General features: G+C 34.9%; 1 protein-coding gene across 1 annotated transcript in view; it reads right to left on the minus strand.

Annotated features, from left to right (window-relative positions):
* Dis3 (exosome complex exonuclease RRP44-like protein Dis3) overlaps positions 1-12,285 on the minus strand; it is a 42,137-nt gene extending 29,852 nt beyond the window's left edge. Inside the window, exons 1-3 of the mRNA XM_023168064.2 lie at positions 12,042-12,285; positions 11,823-11,987; positions 11,608-11,765 (exon numbers count right to left, since the gene is read on the minus strand). Coding sequence (XP_023023832.2) covers positions 11,608-11,765; positions 11,823-11,987; positions 12,042-12,095 — 377 coding nt within the window. The 5' untranslated portion in view covers positions 12,096-12,285. The remainder of the gene's footprint in view (positions 1-11,607; positions 11,766-11,822; positions 11,988-12,041) is intronic.
* Positions 12,286-17,597: the final 5,312 nt, after the last annotated feature.

A 17,597-nucleotide genomic window follows, 5' to 3' on the forward strand; every position in this document is an offset into this window, starting at 1 on the left:
CATTCATTTGTAAAGGATTTGATGTGATGTTATGTCCGATTGTGTGCCAGTGTAATGTCAAAAAACACGAAGAAGGTAAGCAAAAAATATTTTTATATTTTATGAACTAATTTTATTTTTATGCTTAGTGAGCAGGTACCTGATTTGGTTGAACTTTTTACGAGTTGTGTGTTTCTACAACTGTGCTTCCATAAAGTGGCACTTATTTACTTGTGTAATATTTATGTAATTTTTTTAATTAATGTTTCATTTATTCATTTATTGTTTCAGATGCTGAACGTTCACAAACGTGCTTCTGTTCTTTATGCCAATCGGACAGAGGAGCAGTTATGATCTGTAATGAATGCCGTTCAGAGCGACAATATATCTGTTCCAAGGGCATTACTTTATACAGTAAGTATTCTTGAGAAACATTAGAAAGAAGACTTGTATCTAAAAACAATGAAAAAGTGAATATGGGACCTTCTTGTGTTCTTGGAAATGATAACAAAAAAAGACTTATCAAATGTATTAAAAGAATGCAGAAAATGGGTTTCCATTGACAATTGAAGATATTCGGAGCATACGCATCATTTTGCAGTTCAACTTGGAGCCAAACATAAATTCCACGAAATAACCAAAAAAGCTGGTTATGACTGGCTGAGCATGTTCTTATCTAGGCATTCTTACATATCAGGGAATCGGAAGGAAAAAAAATGTCAATAATTATTTTAAACTGTTGAAAGAAGCTATATGAGAACTTGAACTCTTTGATAAACCAGGTCATGTACTCAACATGGAAAAGACAAGACTGGTCTGCAACTTAATAATCAGCCAAATCACATACTTGTTGAGAAAGTTTATAATTTATGACATTAAAATAAAATAAATACAACAATAAAAATTAATTAGCGCTCCGGGGCGACTTCATTGATTCCAGTGGCGCATTTGCTTTTTCAGCTGCAGGAAAACCCGGAAAAACCTGCAGCACCACATCATCTGAAGATCTTGATCTAACAATGTCCTCTCTCTCATAAGGTTGGAGAAGCAATATCAACAGTTACATGCACAGGAAAAGGTGAATCAATCACTGTTAATGCTTGTTGTAAAGCAGAAGCATGCATCATGAAAGGTAAAAATAAGAAATCAGAGTTCCAAGATGGTATGCCACCTGGAGTCTGCCTGTTGTCAACGCAAAAGTCAGCATATATTAACCCAGAGAAATTTTTTTAGTGGTTGAAATGAAATATCACTTTTATCCAAGAAAACCTTCATCAAAAACTTTATTGCTCATGGACGTTCATTGTACCCACTGCACATCAGTAGAAATGGAACAGAATGCTTTAGAAAATGACATTGTACTCGTTTCTATGCCGAGAACCACTTCACACTATTTACAGCCACTCGACAGAGACATTTTTAAATCTCTTAAAACCTTCTTCTATGTATCATGCTGAATGTGACTGAAGCGAAATGTGACTGAAACGAAGTTACTGATTGTAGCTTGAAGTGAAACAGCCACTTCACAAAGTATCATTTCAGCATTCAAAGCCACAGGTGAATTTTCCCTAAATCGATTAGCAATACTTGAATTTGCATATGCATTATCTTCACAAAAAGAGAGGGAAAAACTGACTTCTACCAATAAACGTGTTACCCCCTTTGAACATTTAGAACTTCCCAACTGCTAGTTGTGCAAAAAAAACAGCTTGTCCAGCTCATATCAAATCTCAAAATAACTTTATGACCTAACGCAACCTAGCACTTCACAAGAATTTGAAACACTTCAAGAAATACTATCAGAAATAGTACTCAATCTGAACCCCATTCCAATCAGTAAAACAAATCAAGTTAAAAAACGATATAAACAGATTGACAGTTTACTTACATGTCCTGAACATGTACAAACGGGTCAATAAAAATATCTTGACTCTAAAAACTGTTGCAAAGGGCATGATGCGAACTATGGTAAAACTGAAAAGACTGAAGACTGATTGGCACGAAAACTGCATGTGCCATCCTTGTGGCCATCACCTAGAAATAGGTATAGCCATCACTCACTATTATGGCCATCTCCCGAATACTCTATGGCCAGTGGAGTTTCTTTTATTATTTGCCAATTACGTCTATTTATGATTTTGTTTTAATTAAAGTATAACAAGTACAAATAAAGATAGAATAAGAAAATAAATATTTCAAAATAAAATTTCAAACTACCTACAGAGTAGGATCTGGTAAACATTTGTTGGAAAACAACTACTTCCCCGGCTAATATCACGCTGGATATTGAATTATATTTGATAGACATTTATGCAAGATACTTCATAGAGGTTAGTCTTGCATGTTTCTCATTCATCCAGCAGCAGAACCATGCTGAAATCATTCAAGTATATCACCTGAAGATCGCGGTTTCGAAGTATTACCTCTCGTCAAGCCTGGAAATAGATGAAAAAAAAACATCTGTGAGACTAACCTCTGTGACGTATATAATTCAATATTCAGCATGGTATTAGCCGGGAAAGTATTTGTTTTCTGACAGACGTTTACCAGAGCCTCCTGTGCAGGTAGTTGGGAGCGATTAGTATTCTGAATTTTAATTACGAAATAGTTATTTTCTTATACGTATGCATCTCTCCTCGATAGTTTTCATTTTTTAATTCTGTTAGTTTTGGTACATGTGATGTTTCTTCCCCGTTTGGGGATTTGTTCACAAGATGGAGTTGTTACTAGTTAACAATCTTTCTCTTAGACAAAGGTTTCATATAGCGTAGCCTTTTTGAAATTAATCAAGTCCCAGCACTGTTGCCACAGCTACCCCGTACGGGGTAGTTCTACCACTCTTGAACTTGATTTCACCCTCTCGCTCCCCTCAAGTAAATCTACCCCGCTCAGGTATAAAACAAAAGAATGTAAAATAAAAATTGAAAAAAATGAACTAATATTTGAGGTTTGATTTTGAATCTACCGCGTTACACGAGCCGAGTACCCTTGGCAATGTTGGCGTAGACTGAGTGTCTGGTGCCGCTGGCAGCGGTTCCTTGGATTGTGTCTTACTGTAAGACTCTTACACCGATAGTTCCGATAATTTGTGACTGAGTACTGAGTTTGATGTTTGTGATATTACATTCGACATTTTTAGTTAAAGTTGATAACGTAAATATGGAATTGTTTATATTATGTGTAATCTCAGCCTGTGATGTAAATGTAGTTATATGTATGGTAAAAGTAACCGATATTGTGCACTCTTAAAGTTGTCGGCACTATCGAAGGCCAAAAAAACCAACACATAGAAATGAACCGGCAGCAAAATAGTCCACGTGGACTGAAGACGTGGCGATTCGAATTGGATAATTTTTACTAACCGAGTTAAAATTAAATTTGAAGTCATGTTACGGTGACGAATAGAAATCGGGGAATAAGGCCTTTGGTTATAGCCGTCGTGTTCAGTTCAGGAACTGATCGCGATTTGAGTGTTAAAATTCGATATTGGTGCAGTTAGAATTACTTAAAATTTTTGTTAGCTGTTTAAAATGTGGCGTCTTTGACCAAGTACTAATATTAATAACGAGTGTGATAACAACGCAGACTTTTTCCAGTGTAGTGATTCCAATAGCGATGGTGAAAAATGCGAAAAAGAGATACAAGTGAATAAGATTCGGATACATTTAAATACAGAAACACAGAGAGTTTGTTTCAATTTATATAAGAATCTACATCTCAAGTTTGGTTTCGAGGGAAACAAACTACTACAAGCAACATCAGATTTGACCGAAATTCTCAACTGTACGTAAAATAGTCAAAAACAAACCTTATGAACGTAAGACGCGATGTGATACAGGATTACCAAAACCTTCACATGTTCATCTAATAAAATCATTGAAAAAAGCAATGAGATTCCTACAACCGAAATCATAAGGAATAAATTGAATATTTCTGGCCATAACGTGAGCTGGTGTGACAAAACTCTTCAGAATTGGATAAAGAAACTAGGATTTAGATTTGAAATAATAAACAAACGTCAAGCTGTTATGGAAAGCAGAAGAATAGTGGAACAAATACTTAGAACGAATAACTGAATAAATGTGAAAACAAGATGGCGGAGAAGCCAAGCCTCTCTACCAATCTCGACTGTTTTTATTGTAAAAAAGGTGTAATTAAAAACAAAATTCAGTGCAATGGTTGTAAAGTGTATTTTCACCCAAGCTGTGCTGCTATAGAGAGAAGGAAAAAGTGTTGCGGAAATCCAGAATTCCTGGAGAACCAGACAAACGAAAATGAAAATGACTTACCATCATATCAAATCCAAATTGAAAGTCTGAACTGGGAAAATAAAATCCTTAAAGACGTAAATAAAGAATTGCAGGAACACATTAACTTCCTAAAAGAGAAACTACACAATTTAGACTCTGAAAACGCCAACAAGCCACAGGCAGAACAGAATTTTAAAAATCAAGAAATCTTCAAGGATGCCTTGAAATCGACGGTAGAAGAAATAAAATCAGCCATGGAAACTAAATTTCAGTTACTGTTGAGTGAAATAAATATTATAAAATTTAGATTAGAACCAAGCAAAGAAATATGTAAGTGTTATAAAAATAAATCAGCCGAAAAAGCATTAGGTCTACAAAAACCATCAACATCAACTGATAGAGGATCACAAAAAATAAGAGATAACAACCATGGAATCTCCAAACAAAAAACTGGAGTATTGGCAGATAATCCTAATCTCAACAAAAATCAGGAACCTTTAAAAGACAGGGTGGCCAACTTAATCAAAATGCCGGAAAATATCAAACAAAATCACACGGATATTGTTACACAACAAAAAAGTCCTATTTCAGCGCCATCAGTAAGTCAAACCTGATATAGAAAAACATCAAAGAGCTATAATGACAGACATCATAAACCTAGAATCTCAGACAATAGCAAGTGATACCCATGAGGAATGGACAGTGCAGAGGAGGAAGCGTAAAAAATCAACTAGGAAAAATGTAGGACAGTCTGAGGAACATAGTGGCAACTTCAAAGGTGCAAACCCAAAATGCTACATTTATTTATACAAAGTAGGAGGTGACGTAATAGAGGAAGATATATTATCTTTTCTCAGTTCCAAAACCGATGATAATAAAAAAGAGTTTATCGTGAGGCTTTTACAACCAACCAATAGAAAATACAAATGCTTTCTAGTTGTAACAGATTTTAAATATAAAAACACGTTATATAACCCCAATTTCTGGCCGCGAGGCGTGCACTACCGAAGGTTTGATTTCAATAAATATTACGAGAAATATAACATTAGAGATGTAATAAACAGTGGTCTGGGCAACCCTGAATCAAATAATGAAAATGTCAACAATGTTGAAGAGGCAAGACCATCTTTTTTAGATTATCGAATAACAGAAGTCATCCAGACCTAGACCAGATTATTAATGATCACAAACATATCCTGATTTTTTATCAAAATGTAAGAGGATTGAGAACTAAAACTAAGGAATTTTATGAGAATTCCTTGGCAAATAACTTCGATGTCATTTGTTTATCAGAGACGTGGCTCAATGACTCTGTTTATGACTTTGAGATGTGTGACGAACGATATATTATATTCAGGAATGATAGAAATTATGAAGAGGCTGGAGTAAAACGAGGAGGCGGCGTAATGTGCTGCGTAAAAAAGAAATATAAACCAACATTGACTCTGAAAAGTGATAATGTAGACTTTCAGTCTATTTGTACAAAGCTAAATATAAATGGAACATTTCTGGTGATATGTTGTATTTATATAAAATCTGGTTCGAACCTATCAGTGTATGAGAAATTTTTAAATTTTTTAGAGCAACATGACGACTTACAAGTTTGCAATCTGTTTGTTGTAGGTGATTTCAACGTTCCTGAAATTGATGGAGCATCTTATTCACTTAATCAGGGGTCAACCAAAGCTAAAATTATTCATGATATAGTCAGCCGGTATGATTTGTACTCTTTGAATAACATTTTAAATTACACGAATAACACATTAGATCTGGTATTGACGAATGTAACAGAAGCAAAGGTGACAAAATCACAGACACCCCTCGTAAGTGTGGATAATTACCATCCCCCATTAGAAATATATTTTAATTTAAATGTTAAGCCTGTTTTTAATAGTAATGGTAAGGATCAAAATCTTCACAACTATAATTTTAAAAAGGGAGACTATATAAAGTTATATCCATTATTGAGCAATTGTGATTGGTCTCAAATTACTTCCGCAGACAATCCTAACCTGTGTGTAGATCAGTTTTATAAAATTCTATATGACATTCTTGATCAATGCGTACCTGTCAAGAAAAAACTCGATAACAACAAATATCCGGTCTGGTATACAAGAGATTGAGAAAATAAAATTAAAAAGCAAATATTTCAAAAAATCGAAAAAAAATTCTTCTTATTTACTTAGATACCAAGAGTTGAGAAAAGATGTTAAATTGGCTATAAAAGAAAATTACTCTAACTACCTATCAAATATTGAAGAAGACATCAATAATAATCCGAATAATTTCTGGAACCACATAAAAAATAAGCGACAAAACTCTAATATTGCCTACAGATTTTCTTATGAAAATCAGTATTTTGATAATGAAGTCGATATCGCTAATGCATTTGCTGATTACTTCAAGTCTGTTTACACTGATAGTGCCCCACCACCAACTGATCTGCATTACCAGAGTTATGACTTAGATCATTTGAACATTTCAAATATTACTCAGTCTGAAATAGCCGAAGCCATTAAAACATTGAAGCCTAGGTCTGCTATAGGTGTTGATGGTATTCCTGCTTATTTCTTTAAAGCCTATACTGACAGTCTTTTAATACCACTACAGAAAATATTCAACGCCTCAATAAGAAACAAGATATTCCCAGACAAGTTTAAAATTGGTCGCATAACACCCATAGATAAATCAGGAAACACTAGTTTAGTTTGTAACTATAGGCCCATTACAGTTCTGCCATCGCCATCAAAAATCTTTGAAAAAGTTTTATATAATCGGATATATCATCATGTGTCTCCAGTCATAATTAACGAACAACATGGTTTTGTACCAAAAAAATCAACTATTACAAATTTAATCCTCATTAGTGATTATATTGGTAATAATATTGAATTTCAAGTTGACACGATATATACCGACTTAGCAAAAGCCTTTGATAAGGTCAACCACAATATCTTGATAAAGAAATTGCATGCATATTCTTTTTCAGAAAACTTATCATCTTTACTCAAGTCGTATCTTTCGAATCGCGAGAATTTTGTGAAATTCAACGATAGAAAATCAAATACCTTCATAACATCTTCGGGTGTACCACAGGGCTCAATACTAGGTCCTTTGCTCTTTGTTATGTTTGTCAACTATATATCTAATTATATTAGGTATACAAAATTTGTGTTATACGCTGATGACTTGAAAATTTACAGATCCATCAAATCATTTGAAGATACTGATTTCATACAAAATGACATTATCTCCATATCTGCTTTCTGTAAGGATAATGACCTGGCTTTGAATGTATCCAAATGTAGAATAATAACTTTTACCAGGAAAAGAAACCCTTTCAAGAGACTCTATAACATTGATAATATTCCTATCGAGAGAGTCAATGAAATCAAGGATCTAGGTGTAGTGTTTACTTCAAACTTCAACTTCAATGAACATATTGAAAGACTGCAAGCGGAATGTTTCAGACGGCTTGGATTCATCCTCAGGACTTGTCATGAATTCACCTTTAAGACTTATGAAGTACTTTTTAATTCTTACATTCGTTCAAAACTCGAATATGCATGTGTAATATGGTCACCCCAAACGCTGACGCATTCTGATATGCTGGAAAAGGTACAAAAACGATATCTCAGGTCAATGTATCTAAAAAAATATGGAATATACCCTTTTATGATATCCTATGTAAAACAAATGGAAGATTTTAATTTAAGCACCCTTAAGAAACGTCGAGAAAATTTTCAAATATTATTCATATTCAATTTATTACGAAACAACATTTTTCTTCCTGATGTACTCGCTTCCATCAATTTCAGTATACCAGATATCCGCCTGAGGCGAAGAGATTGCATATTTCATAACTTCAACGTAAATTCTCCAGTTGATTGCTCCTTGATAACTACAAACAAATTAGTTGAAAACACTGATATCGATATTTTAAACATTACCCCAACCAATCTCAGATCTCTGTTATTCACTATTCAATAAGAATGAATTAATGTTACATGTTTCTTTTATTTTTAAAGATATGACATATATATTATGAATTTACACACTAGCCCGTATCTATTTCCTATATTTTTTAACACCTATTTGCAATGATTTCATATATTTCATTATAGGGATTTTATATTTATAATAATTTTATTGTCAATTGTATCTTTTTATCTATATATGTGTTAGGTTTAGTGTAGTTTAGGTACTGTGTATATGTAATTGGACTCTGTCTGTATATATTCAGGATAAATGAATAAATAAATAAATATAGACAACAATAACGGCAAATTTTCTATTCGGATGAAACTTGGTATGATACTCACGACACAGTTACGAAAGGGTGGACTGATGTTTTGAGAATGTGTACGCCTATCAAGCCTACAAAAGATCACGACTAATCATTGTGCATTGCGAAGGAAGTAAAGGATGGAATCCGAATTCTTTGAAGTTATATGGAAAAAACTTGAGGACTGCTAATATTATCGAGAAATGGTTTGAAAACACATCGATCCCAAATTTGGATGCGATGACATGTGACTTATGTTTTTGATTACGATCGTCAAATTTATCATAGAATAAAGAACGACGTATACGTCAATGCGTCACTGTGATTGGTGTCATCATGTGAATGTGGATCCACCCCGGTTCTACCCCGCTCCCTTCGAGAAATCTACCTCGATGGAAAAATAGCTTGTGGCAACACTGAGTCCCAGGCACTTTGCTGTCTGGGTAGGATCTTTCCTGTACTGACGAGAGATAATACCGCGAAATCGCGGTCTGCAAGTTATCTACTTGAATAATCTCAACATGGTCCCACTGCTGCACGATCAAGAAACATCTGCAAGACTAACCTCTGTGTGAGGTATCTTGCATAAATGTCTGTCAGATATAATTCAATATCCAGCGTGGTACTAGCAAAAAAATAGTTGTTTTCCGACAGAGGTTTACCAGAGCCTACTGTGTAGACAGCTGGGAGAGATTAATATTATGAAATTTTATATCGGAATATTATCTCCATTCTCTATGCGGTGGCCATGTTTTGTGACCTAACCAAGGCCTTCAAATGTGTAGACAACATGCTACTTCTTCGCAAGCTAGAAGTTTACTGATTTAGAGGATCTGCATTACTTTGGTTTGAGACGTACCTTTCTCATCGGCGGCAGAATGTTCTATTAGATGAAATTTCATCAGAGAAACGTTTCATTGGCAGTGGGGTCCAACAAGGTTCCGTTTTGGGACCGGTGTTGTTTCTCATTTATGTCAATGACTTACTCCATGTTGACATAAGTGGTAAATTCACATGTTTCGCTGACGATACCACTATCCTCTGGCATAGCAATACCGCCTCAATTTTACTTGATCAAATCATCGTCGACATAAGAAGGGTGAAAGAGTGGTGTGATTCTAATCTTTTATCATTCAACATCGACAAAACAAATGTGGTCACGTTTAGATGTAACATAGGAGTACTCTTGGAAAATGTAAAAATTGAAAATTTGGAAAAAAACAAATTTTTAGGGCTCTTCATTGATGAAAACCTAAAATTTGATTCCCATGTCGACTATTTATGTAAAAGACTAGCAGCAGGATGTCATGCCTCTCACTGCAAGAAAGTTAAGACACTACTATCACAAGATCAGTTTATTTTGCACAAATTGAATCCTATTTACGTTATGCAATTTGTTTCTGGGGAAATTGTGCACAATTTCGTTTCAATATGGTATTCTCTCTACAAAAAAGATCCATCAGATATTTATGCAAGGCTAGCTACAGGTATTCATGCCGCCCATTATTTGTGAAGCAAAAAATTCTGACCTCAGTATGTCTTTTTATTTTGGAAACAGTGTGTCTCATCCACAAAAAATATAAAAATCAATTTAATACCACCTCAACTTATAGTACACGTCAGTCTTACTTCATTTCCCTCCAACACCTACTGCCCTTACACAAAATTCTATTATTTTCAATAGCAAGAAGTAATTCAATCACCTTCCCATTAATTTAAGGCAAATATATAATGAAAAATAATTCAGAAAGGAAGTAAAAGAATTCCTTGTTGGGAGGCCCTATTATAGTGTGGACGAATTCTACCAAGGTTCTATCGAGTAATTGGCATGTAGCTTTGTGTAAACAAGTTATTGAAATCAACACGAAATGGCTATCAATGTTCATTATGTAGCATAATATATTTACATTTACTCTATATTCATATACTTATATTTGTATCTGTTCAGCTGGGCTCAATATTGTTCTGTCCATGTACTCTGCTCTTGTCTCTAAGCATTATTTTATAGTTTATATTTATTAATTGTCCCATATACACATTTTACTTTGAATTTGCCAAGAAGATGTTCAGATCTTGGGTAATAAAGCATATTTTGATTTGATCTCTCTTTGATGGTTTTCACTTTTAAGTAAGGATAGTTACATTCTTTTTTTCGTATTTTTCATCATCAATATAATTGTAAAAACTCACTTGAAGAAAATGTGGCCATCTCTACCAGACTATAAAATGACTTATCATTTAGGGGTGTACTAAATCCCCTTAACCACTAACAAATTGATGAAATCGATACTGAATATTCCTAAGGTGTCTTCTACCATAATCTGTGAATTGTCAAAGGGTTTATGTCTGGTCTTTAATATTCAGGGATAGATTACACCCGCTCATACCTTTTGCAAATGTATGTTCCTAAGATGTTTTCTAATATACTCTGTAAATTTTAAGCTGTCAGTAACTATTGCAAATATTGTTTTCTCACCAACAAAACTGCTAATTTGTGTGCTGCAATCAAAGTGACTGCTGAAAAGTAAATGCCAACTTCACGCTGGTAAAAAATGATGGCTGATAAATGGTGCATTAGGAAGACGTGGTCCTCTAAAATGTCTCTTATATCTGCTGTTGCAGGCTTCATACTTATAACTATGACATAAAACTCTTCTCACACCATAATTATCTAATTGTTCCCTAAAACCTTCGGTATCTTGAAAATATTAATGCGCATAGCACCCACTAGCTTTCCTATATACTGGCATAAGTTAATCTGATTCGTATAGCTGAATCAGGAATCATCTGGGAAAAGCATTTTGCACCATTTGCTCACACCCTAGTCAGTGTTCTTGAGCAAATAATAGCCTGACTTTATTTTTTTGGAAACACTAAAAACATTTCTACTCATGTGCAAATGATATTTTTAGCCATATTCCATCACAAATTATACAAAGTGCTGCTGAAAAGTAATAAATTTTCCTATAAATTACAAAATGTAAGTGATGCGTTAGTTTTTGTGTGGCTTCAATAAAGTAAAAGTTACGGTGTAGTCTCTGAAAAAATCCTGAAAAAATTCAATAGATTACTTATCAATACAAAAATCTTTACTTGTGGTGATCATTTGTAAAGACATAAAAATGTCTAGTGGGATTTTCTATGATACTGTGCAGCCGTTTGTAAATTGGCAAACTGCGGTGTTTAACTTCTTTCAAAACAGTATGTAGTATGATTACATTTCCAAGTACAGGCTCCTCTAGAACGTCCATCTGTAAGATAGTTGATGAAAAATTATATATAAATTAATTGAAAAGAACATATTGTACCTGATCTAGAATAATATTGGTGTCCAATATCAAGTAATGATTATGGTTCACAAGTGAACAACTATTAACATGATTTCTAGATAAGTTGGAATTGATAAAACTACATTTTGAACATATTGGAATTCCACAATATATGTCATCTCGAATATAATGTTCTCTCACATTCTGCAATAGAAAGTATCACATTTATTTAGGTAAACCTGTATTGACTAATTTTACCTTCAAAAAGTTTCCTATTCTAGTCTTCTTAATAAATGCTTTAGTAGTGAACATTTCCAAGCAATGAGATACAATCACGTATCTTCGAAAATATCAAAGATTAATACACCAGATACACCTACTCGCTACAACATAGGATGCTGCTATTCCAGCTTGTTTTTCTAGGTATTTTCAAAGAGTACACCGTTATTTTGGAAACATTACATACTACATACAAAACTGAGTACAAGGTTATCTTCTTCTTCTTCTTTTTTTCGGTCTTTGCTGCCCTTAGGGCGCAGTAGACCAGTCTCTCCTCCTATATTAATATTATGCCGTATATAATAGACTAATACGAAATGGTTATGCAATAATCGCTTCGTCCGGAGACGTATATCTTGTCAAAACAAACTACGTGTTTATGTTGTTGATAGACGCTTAGGGCCGGTTTATCAATATGTAGTTAAATGCTCCTGTTAGCTACCTCGAAGCTAAGCTTAGCTGATAGTCAATGTTGCAGTTACTACTCAAATCGTTTATCATACCCTGACTGATGCTAATGTTTAATAACGGTTAGTTACCTAAGGTTGGCATAAGTGACTATTTCAGGGGCTTGTTTTTATTGGATGATTGATTTTCAAAAATGACAACTGCTAACAAAAAGTTCATGAGTTATACATAATAACCTATATGAGTTGAGAGGGCATATGAAAAACGAAAATGAGCAATAAAAGAACATCCAATTTTACCGAAACAGACAGATCACTCCTAATAAAAATTGACAATTCCTATAAATTTATCATTGAGTGCAAAAAAAAACTGATGCCATCACATGGAAGAAGAGGCCTGGAAAAGAGTTGAATTTGATTTTAATTCCTCTACATCAGGACCTGTAAGTCTCTACCTCATGTAATTCTTTGAAAGCATCATTACGTTCATTAACAATGTAAGGTCTTCTTTGAACTCCAATATATCCTCATCTTCGTCATTCAACAAATGGAAAACTTCTTTAATCAAACAATTATAGTAATTAACCCTTTACTTGCAAAAAGTATTTCTCAAATTATCACAAAAAACATAAATAACCTAATTTCGCATGCGCGACCACATAACCACAGAATATCGGAACTGATATTCTGTGACATAACTGTCAGCTTAAATAAAAAAACTATCACTTTCTAGCGACTGTTACGGTCACCGAGACTTCAGCTACCAGTTGATGGTAACATGATAACGAAAAACAGTTTGACTAGGAGCTAAGACAAAACCATTAGTCAAATGAAGTTAGCTGGCGATTGATAAACCGGCCCTTAGTCAACGTCAATTGAATTGTTGTTGCGTAATTGTAACTTTTGACACGAGAATCTACGTTCTATCTTAACTTGTTAGTAGGTATTCACCGGACAAATAAAGCATACAAAGGTTATTTGATACTAGTATTGAAAAGAATATATTTGGGAAAAGGTGTAGGTGTGCCCCCCACCACTATTATAATTTAATATGGTTACACTTCATGAATTTGCATATAATTTTTATTATGCTAACATTTAATCTTCCCAAGACTGTAGACATATTCAGAGGAGCTGGTATTCCTTTCTGTATGAATTGGTTTTAATCATTTTCAGAAGTAGTACTAATTGGACATTCGAGAAAAATATAAGGTGTTTTCTGGCATTTAATCGTATTCAATTGTGGATTCAAAAACGATTCATAGTTACGTCATTAATAATGAGATTTGCCAGAATGGAATGATTCAGTTTGTGTCAGATGTCAAATCCAGTCAACCTCACGCTAGTTTTGATTTGAATCATGATGAAGATGTTTTAAATCGTAGTTGATGTGACTTTATCGTTTCAACGCCAGAATGAATGTATTTGAATCACAGACAAATACGTTTTGATTACTTGAGCGGCAAAAAACATCTATGGTTTGTTTAGGGTTTCTAGGCCATGTTCCGTTTTATTATAAAGTTATAATCAGTATTACTAAAACAGAATCGTCAAAATACCCGCTGGGAAACAGAAATAACCTCACATCTTACCCGCCTTCATTTGGAACGTCTCACAACATCCTCAATTCCGTAGAACCTTTTTTCGTTTTTCAAATGAAAACATTGATGTTTTTCAATTCCTTTCATTGTCTAATATGATTCTACTGTGATTTCCATATTCGATGACTTCAATGTCTACAATATAAAATGGCTCAAATTTTCAAATATCAACGACGAACAATGTCGCGAAGCTGAGACTTTCGCAATAAACAGCGGACTTACTCAAATTATAAATGAGCCAACCAAGATTCCTGACCGTGATGGAGAATATGCTGGTCTTGTGGATTTATACCTAACAACTAATCCAGTAATTTACACAGTCACCGAAAGGTCTCCATTGGGATCTTCTGACCACAAACTCATTTCAGTGTTGAGTGAATTACCGATAAATGTTGGGGATCAATTCTAATGGGAGGATCTTCAAGACCATTTCCGAAATTGTCCCTGGCTAGATGTTTGTTTCAGTTCTGAAGATCCATCGATTTGTGCTTCTCAAATCACGGAAGTTATTCTATCATCCATGGATGCAGATATTCCTTTTTCAATGAAACGACCTTATAACGTTAAACCTTAGTTCAACAAAAATTGCGAGCAAGCTCTCGCCTCCAAAATTCTCGTCTACCGGCAGTGGCGCAAAACTCCCACTACCGAAAACAGAACTAGGTTTGAGAATACTCAGTAGATGATTTTTTTTACCAATTTTCATGACATCCGATCGGAACCTTGTGGAACACCCAACTCAAGGTAGGTGTGTTTCGAAGAGTGGGAGAGAGAAACGTGTGACATAATCGATGCAGGATGGAATAAGTATAATAAGATTCGAAGAGCGTGGGCCCACTTGGGACACCCCCTCATCCTCTCGGGCCCCCTTGGGACTTATCCCCAGACCCTTAGCCCCCGTAGGACTCCACCTCACCTCTTGGGCCTTCAAACCTGAGCCCACTTGCCACATACCAGTCACGTGATCATCGACAATTGGGAGAAATTCAATTGAAGAAAAGTTTATCGGTATGAGAATCGAACCCAGGTCGTCGGCGTGGTAGACGTTGTTCTTATCCTCGACACCAACGTGGAATATTGGGAGTAATTGATAATTGTTGATATTTATGGCGGTTGTTTTGTCGGGACCGAAATTGACTCATTTTCTATACTCAACCGCGTTTTTTGGTTTTCGTAGAATTTTAGGGAAATTGTGACGTCATTTGCATGTAGATGGAAAATATCATTAGATTTGGGAAAGAATTGATATTTTATAAAATGTGTTTGTTTGTGTGTGTAAGAGTGAGAGAGACACGTGTGACGTAATCTATGCAAAGAGAGGTGGAGCGATAGTATCGAGTTGATACGTCGCCAACGCAAGCATGGCAGGTTCGGTGTTATCGGTTGTAAAGTAAATTGTTGTTTGAGGCGTTGCCGGTTTCAAAATTGAGCATGAAGGGTCAAGAATACGACTCGATAAAAATTGTATATTGGAAGCTCGAAAGTAATGATGAATAAATAATCAGAATGAAGAGAAAAAACATGGCGGAAATGTCACGGACATTCAGTAGAGTATACAGGGTGTCTCAAAATACATCATTGAAGGGTAAACATGACGTTAATGCGTACAAGGTGTGGCAGAATACATCATTTAAGAAAAAAACGTGATAGTTTACCGAGGCTGTAACGTTGTCTCAAAATATATTATTAAAAAAAAACTATGGCGTCGAAGTGTACAGGGTACGTGGAAATACATCATTTAAAAAACATGTTGGTTTAACGGATGTCTAGCGTTTCAACGTGCGATCCTAATGAGAAACGTAAAACATGGCAGTTTAACATGATTCTAACATTTCAACGTGCGATCCTTCAATGTGTACATGGGTGCTGGTCATGCGCAACGAGTGGATTTCATGGTGAACTTCGTTACACCCTACCGACACATACTTAACGTTAGAAAATAAAAGCGTTCGCGCAGCTGAGATTTTAGTTTCTATTACAGATATTTGAACATTTTGAAGAAATTCAAACATTTTATCACAGAAAAATGCCGCTCTGCGCTGACTTGGGGCATTATATCTCCCCTTTTTGGGGGTTGATAACCACAAAGTTTGACGAAAAAACTGCTCTGGATGGGATCAAACGCTTGCAACGGGTGAAATAGTGCTTGGAACGATCGAAATAACGCTTGAAACGGGCGAAATAGCGCTTGAAACGATCGAAATAGCACTTGAAACGTTCAAAATGGCTTATAAAACGATCAAAACAAAGCTCAAAACGGTGAAAATAGTGCTTGAAACGATCGAAATAACGCTTGAAACGATCGAAACAATGCTTTGAATAGCGGAAATGGCGCTTGAAATAATCGAAATAGCGTTTGAAACGAACGAAACAACGCTTGAAATGAGCGGCATAGAGCTTAAAAATTCTGAGACGTCTGAAATGGCTATGTTTTTCTGTTATGATCCCAATATTTACACTTCATACTCAAGGACTGTTATGTCATAGTTGCGAGGGGATAACATTTCTTCATGGGAAAAGAGTCCATATCTGTCGCTGGAGATTGGAAGTTGTTGGGGTTTTACTTTACTTACAGTCACTTGGGCTCAATTTTAGGTACTTTGTGAGTGTTGGTTTATGTCCCGAATAAGCTTAAAGTACAACCAATAATGTGAATCTCAACCACTGTGTGGAGCTTTCTGTCTCCATGTACAACGTTGTTAGTGTTTTGTATTATTATCCACCTCGTTCCACATTCAGTAACATAAATTTCCTTGTCTCGCTGTTTAATATATTCACATCACCTTGTATATTTTCTGTATTTCTCAACCGTTTTCGTTCATTTTGTCACCCTGTATCCCTGTATAACGTTATTTTTCAATTATTTTCAACTTTGTCTCGCATTTAATAACCTGTATTTGGCTGTCTCGCTGTATAATATATTTTCATCACACTCTTTATGTCTGTATTTTTCTTTGAATTATTTATTCGAACGAACTCAAAAATCGATAACTCAACGGATAATTAAGTCCAAATCCCCTAATTATATTCGATTGAACAAAATGAAATTGGATTTTGAACCAATTGGATGACAAATGTTTTCTATTGGCGACCACCACACCATGACAAACTTTCCAACATGTGTGGGCTATTATTTCTCCAAACTAAAACTCAGTTTCCAAATGTAATGACACGAAGTGATAAATTGATAAATCAACCGCAAACGTGTTATGATGTCGATATATTTTGGGGTAATGTTATTTTATATCAAATGAATAGTCACGAAGAAAATTATTTACTTTGCATTCCGAAAGCTCCGTTTTCGGAGAGTGATCAATGAATACCGAATGAATTTCTAATACCCGTTGATGATCTTGACCTCTCTCAATATTCATAAAAATTCATATGCTGAGGTTGTAACTTTTCTCCGGTCACCGTACTGAGATAAAATGCTCAATACGCATCTGAATTAAGCATATCTTGTAATCATATCAATTTTGATATCTATGACCTTGGAATAATAAAGATAGAACTGTGAATACTGAGTG

This window comes from Leptinotarsa decemlineata, unplaced genomic scaffold (genome assembly GCF_025532065.1).
Source record: "Leptinotarsa decemlineata unplaced genomic scaffold, Ldec_3_MD MMD2_tig00000035_RagTag_RagTag, whole genome shotgun sequence".
Lineage (NCBI taxonomy): Eukaryota > Metazoa > Arthropoda > Insecta > Coleoptera > Chrysomelidae > Leptinotarsa > Leptinotarsa decemlineata.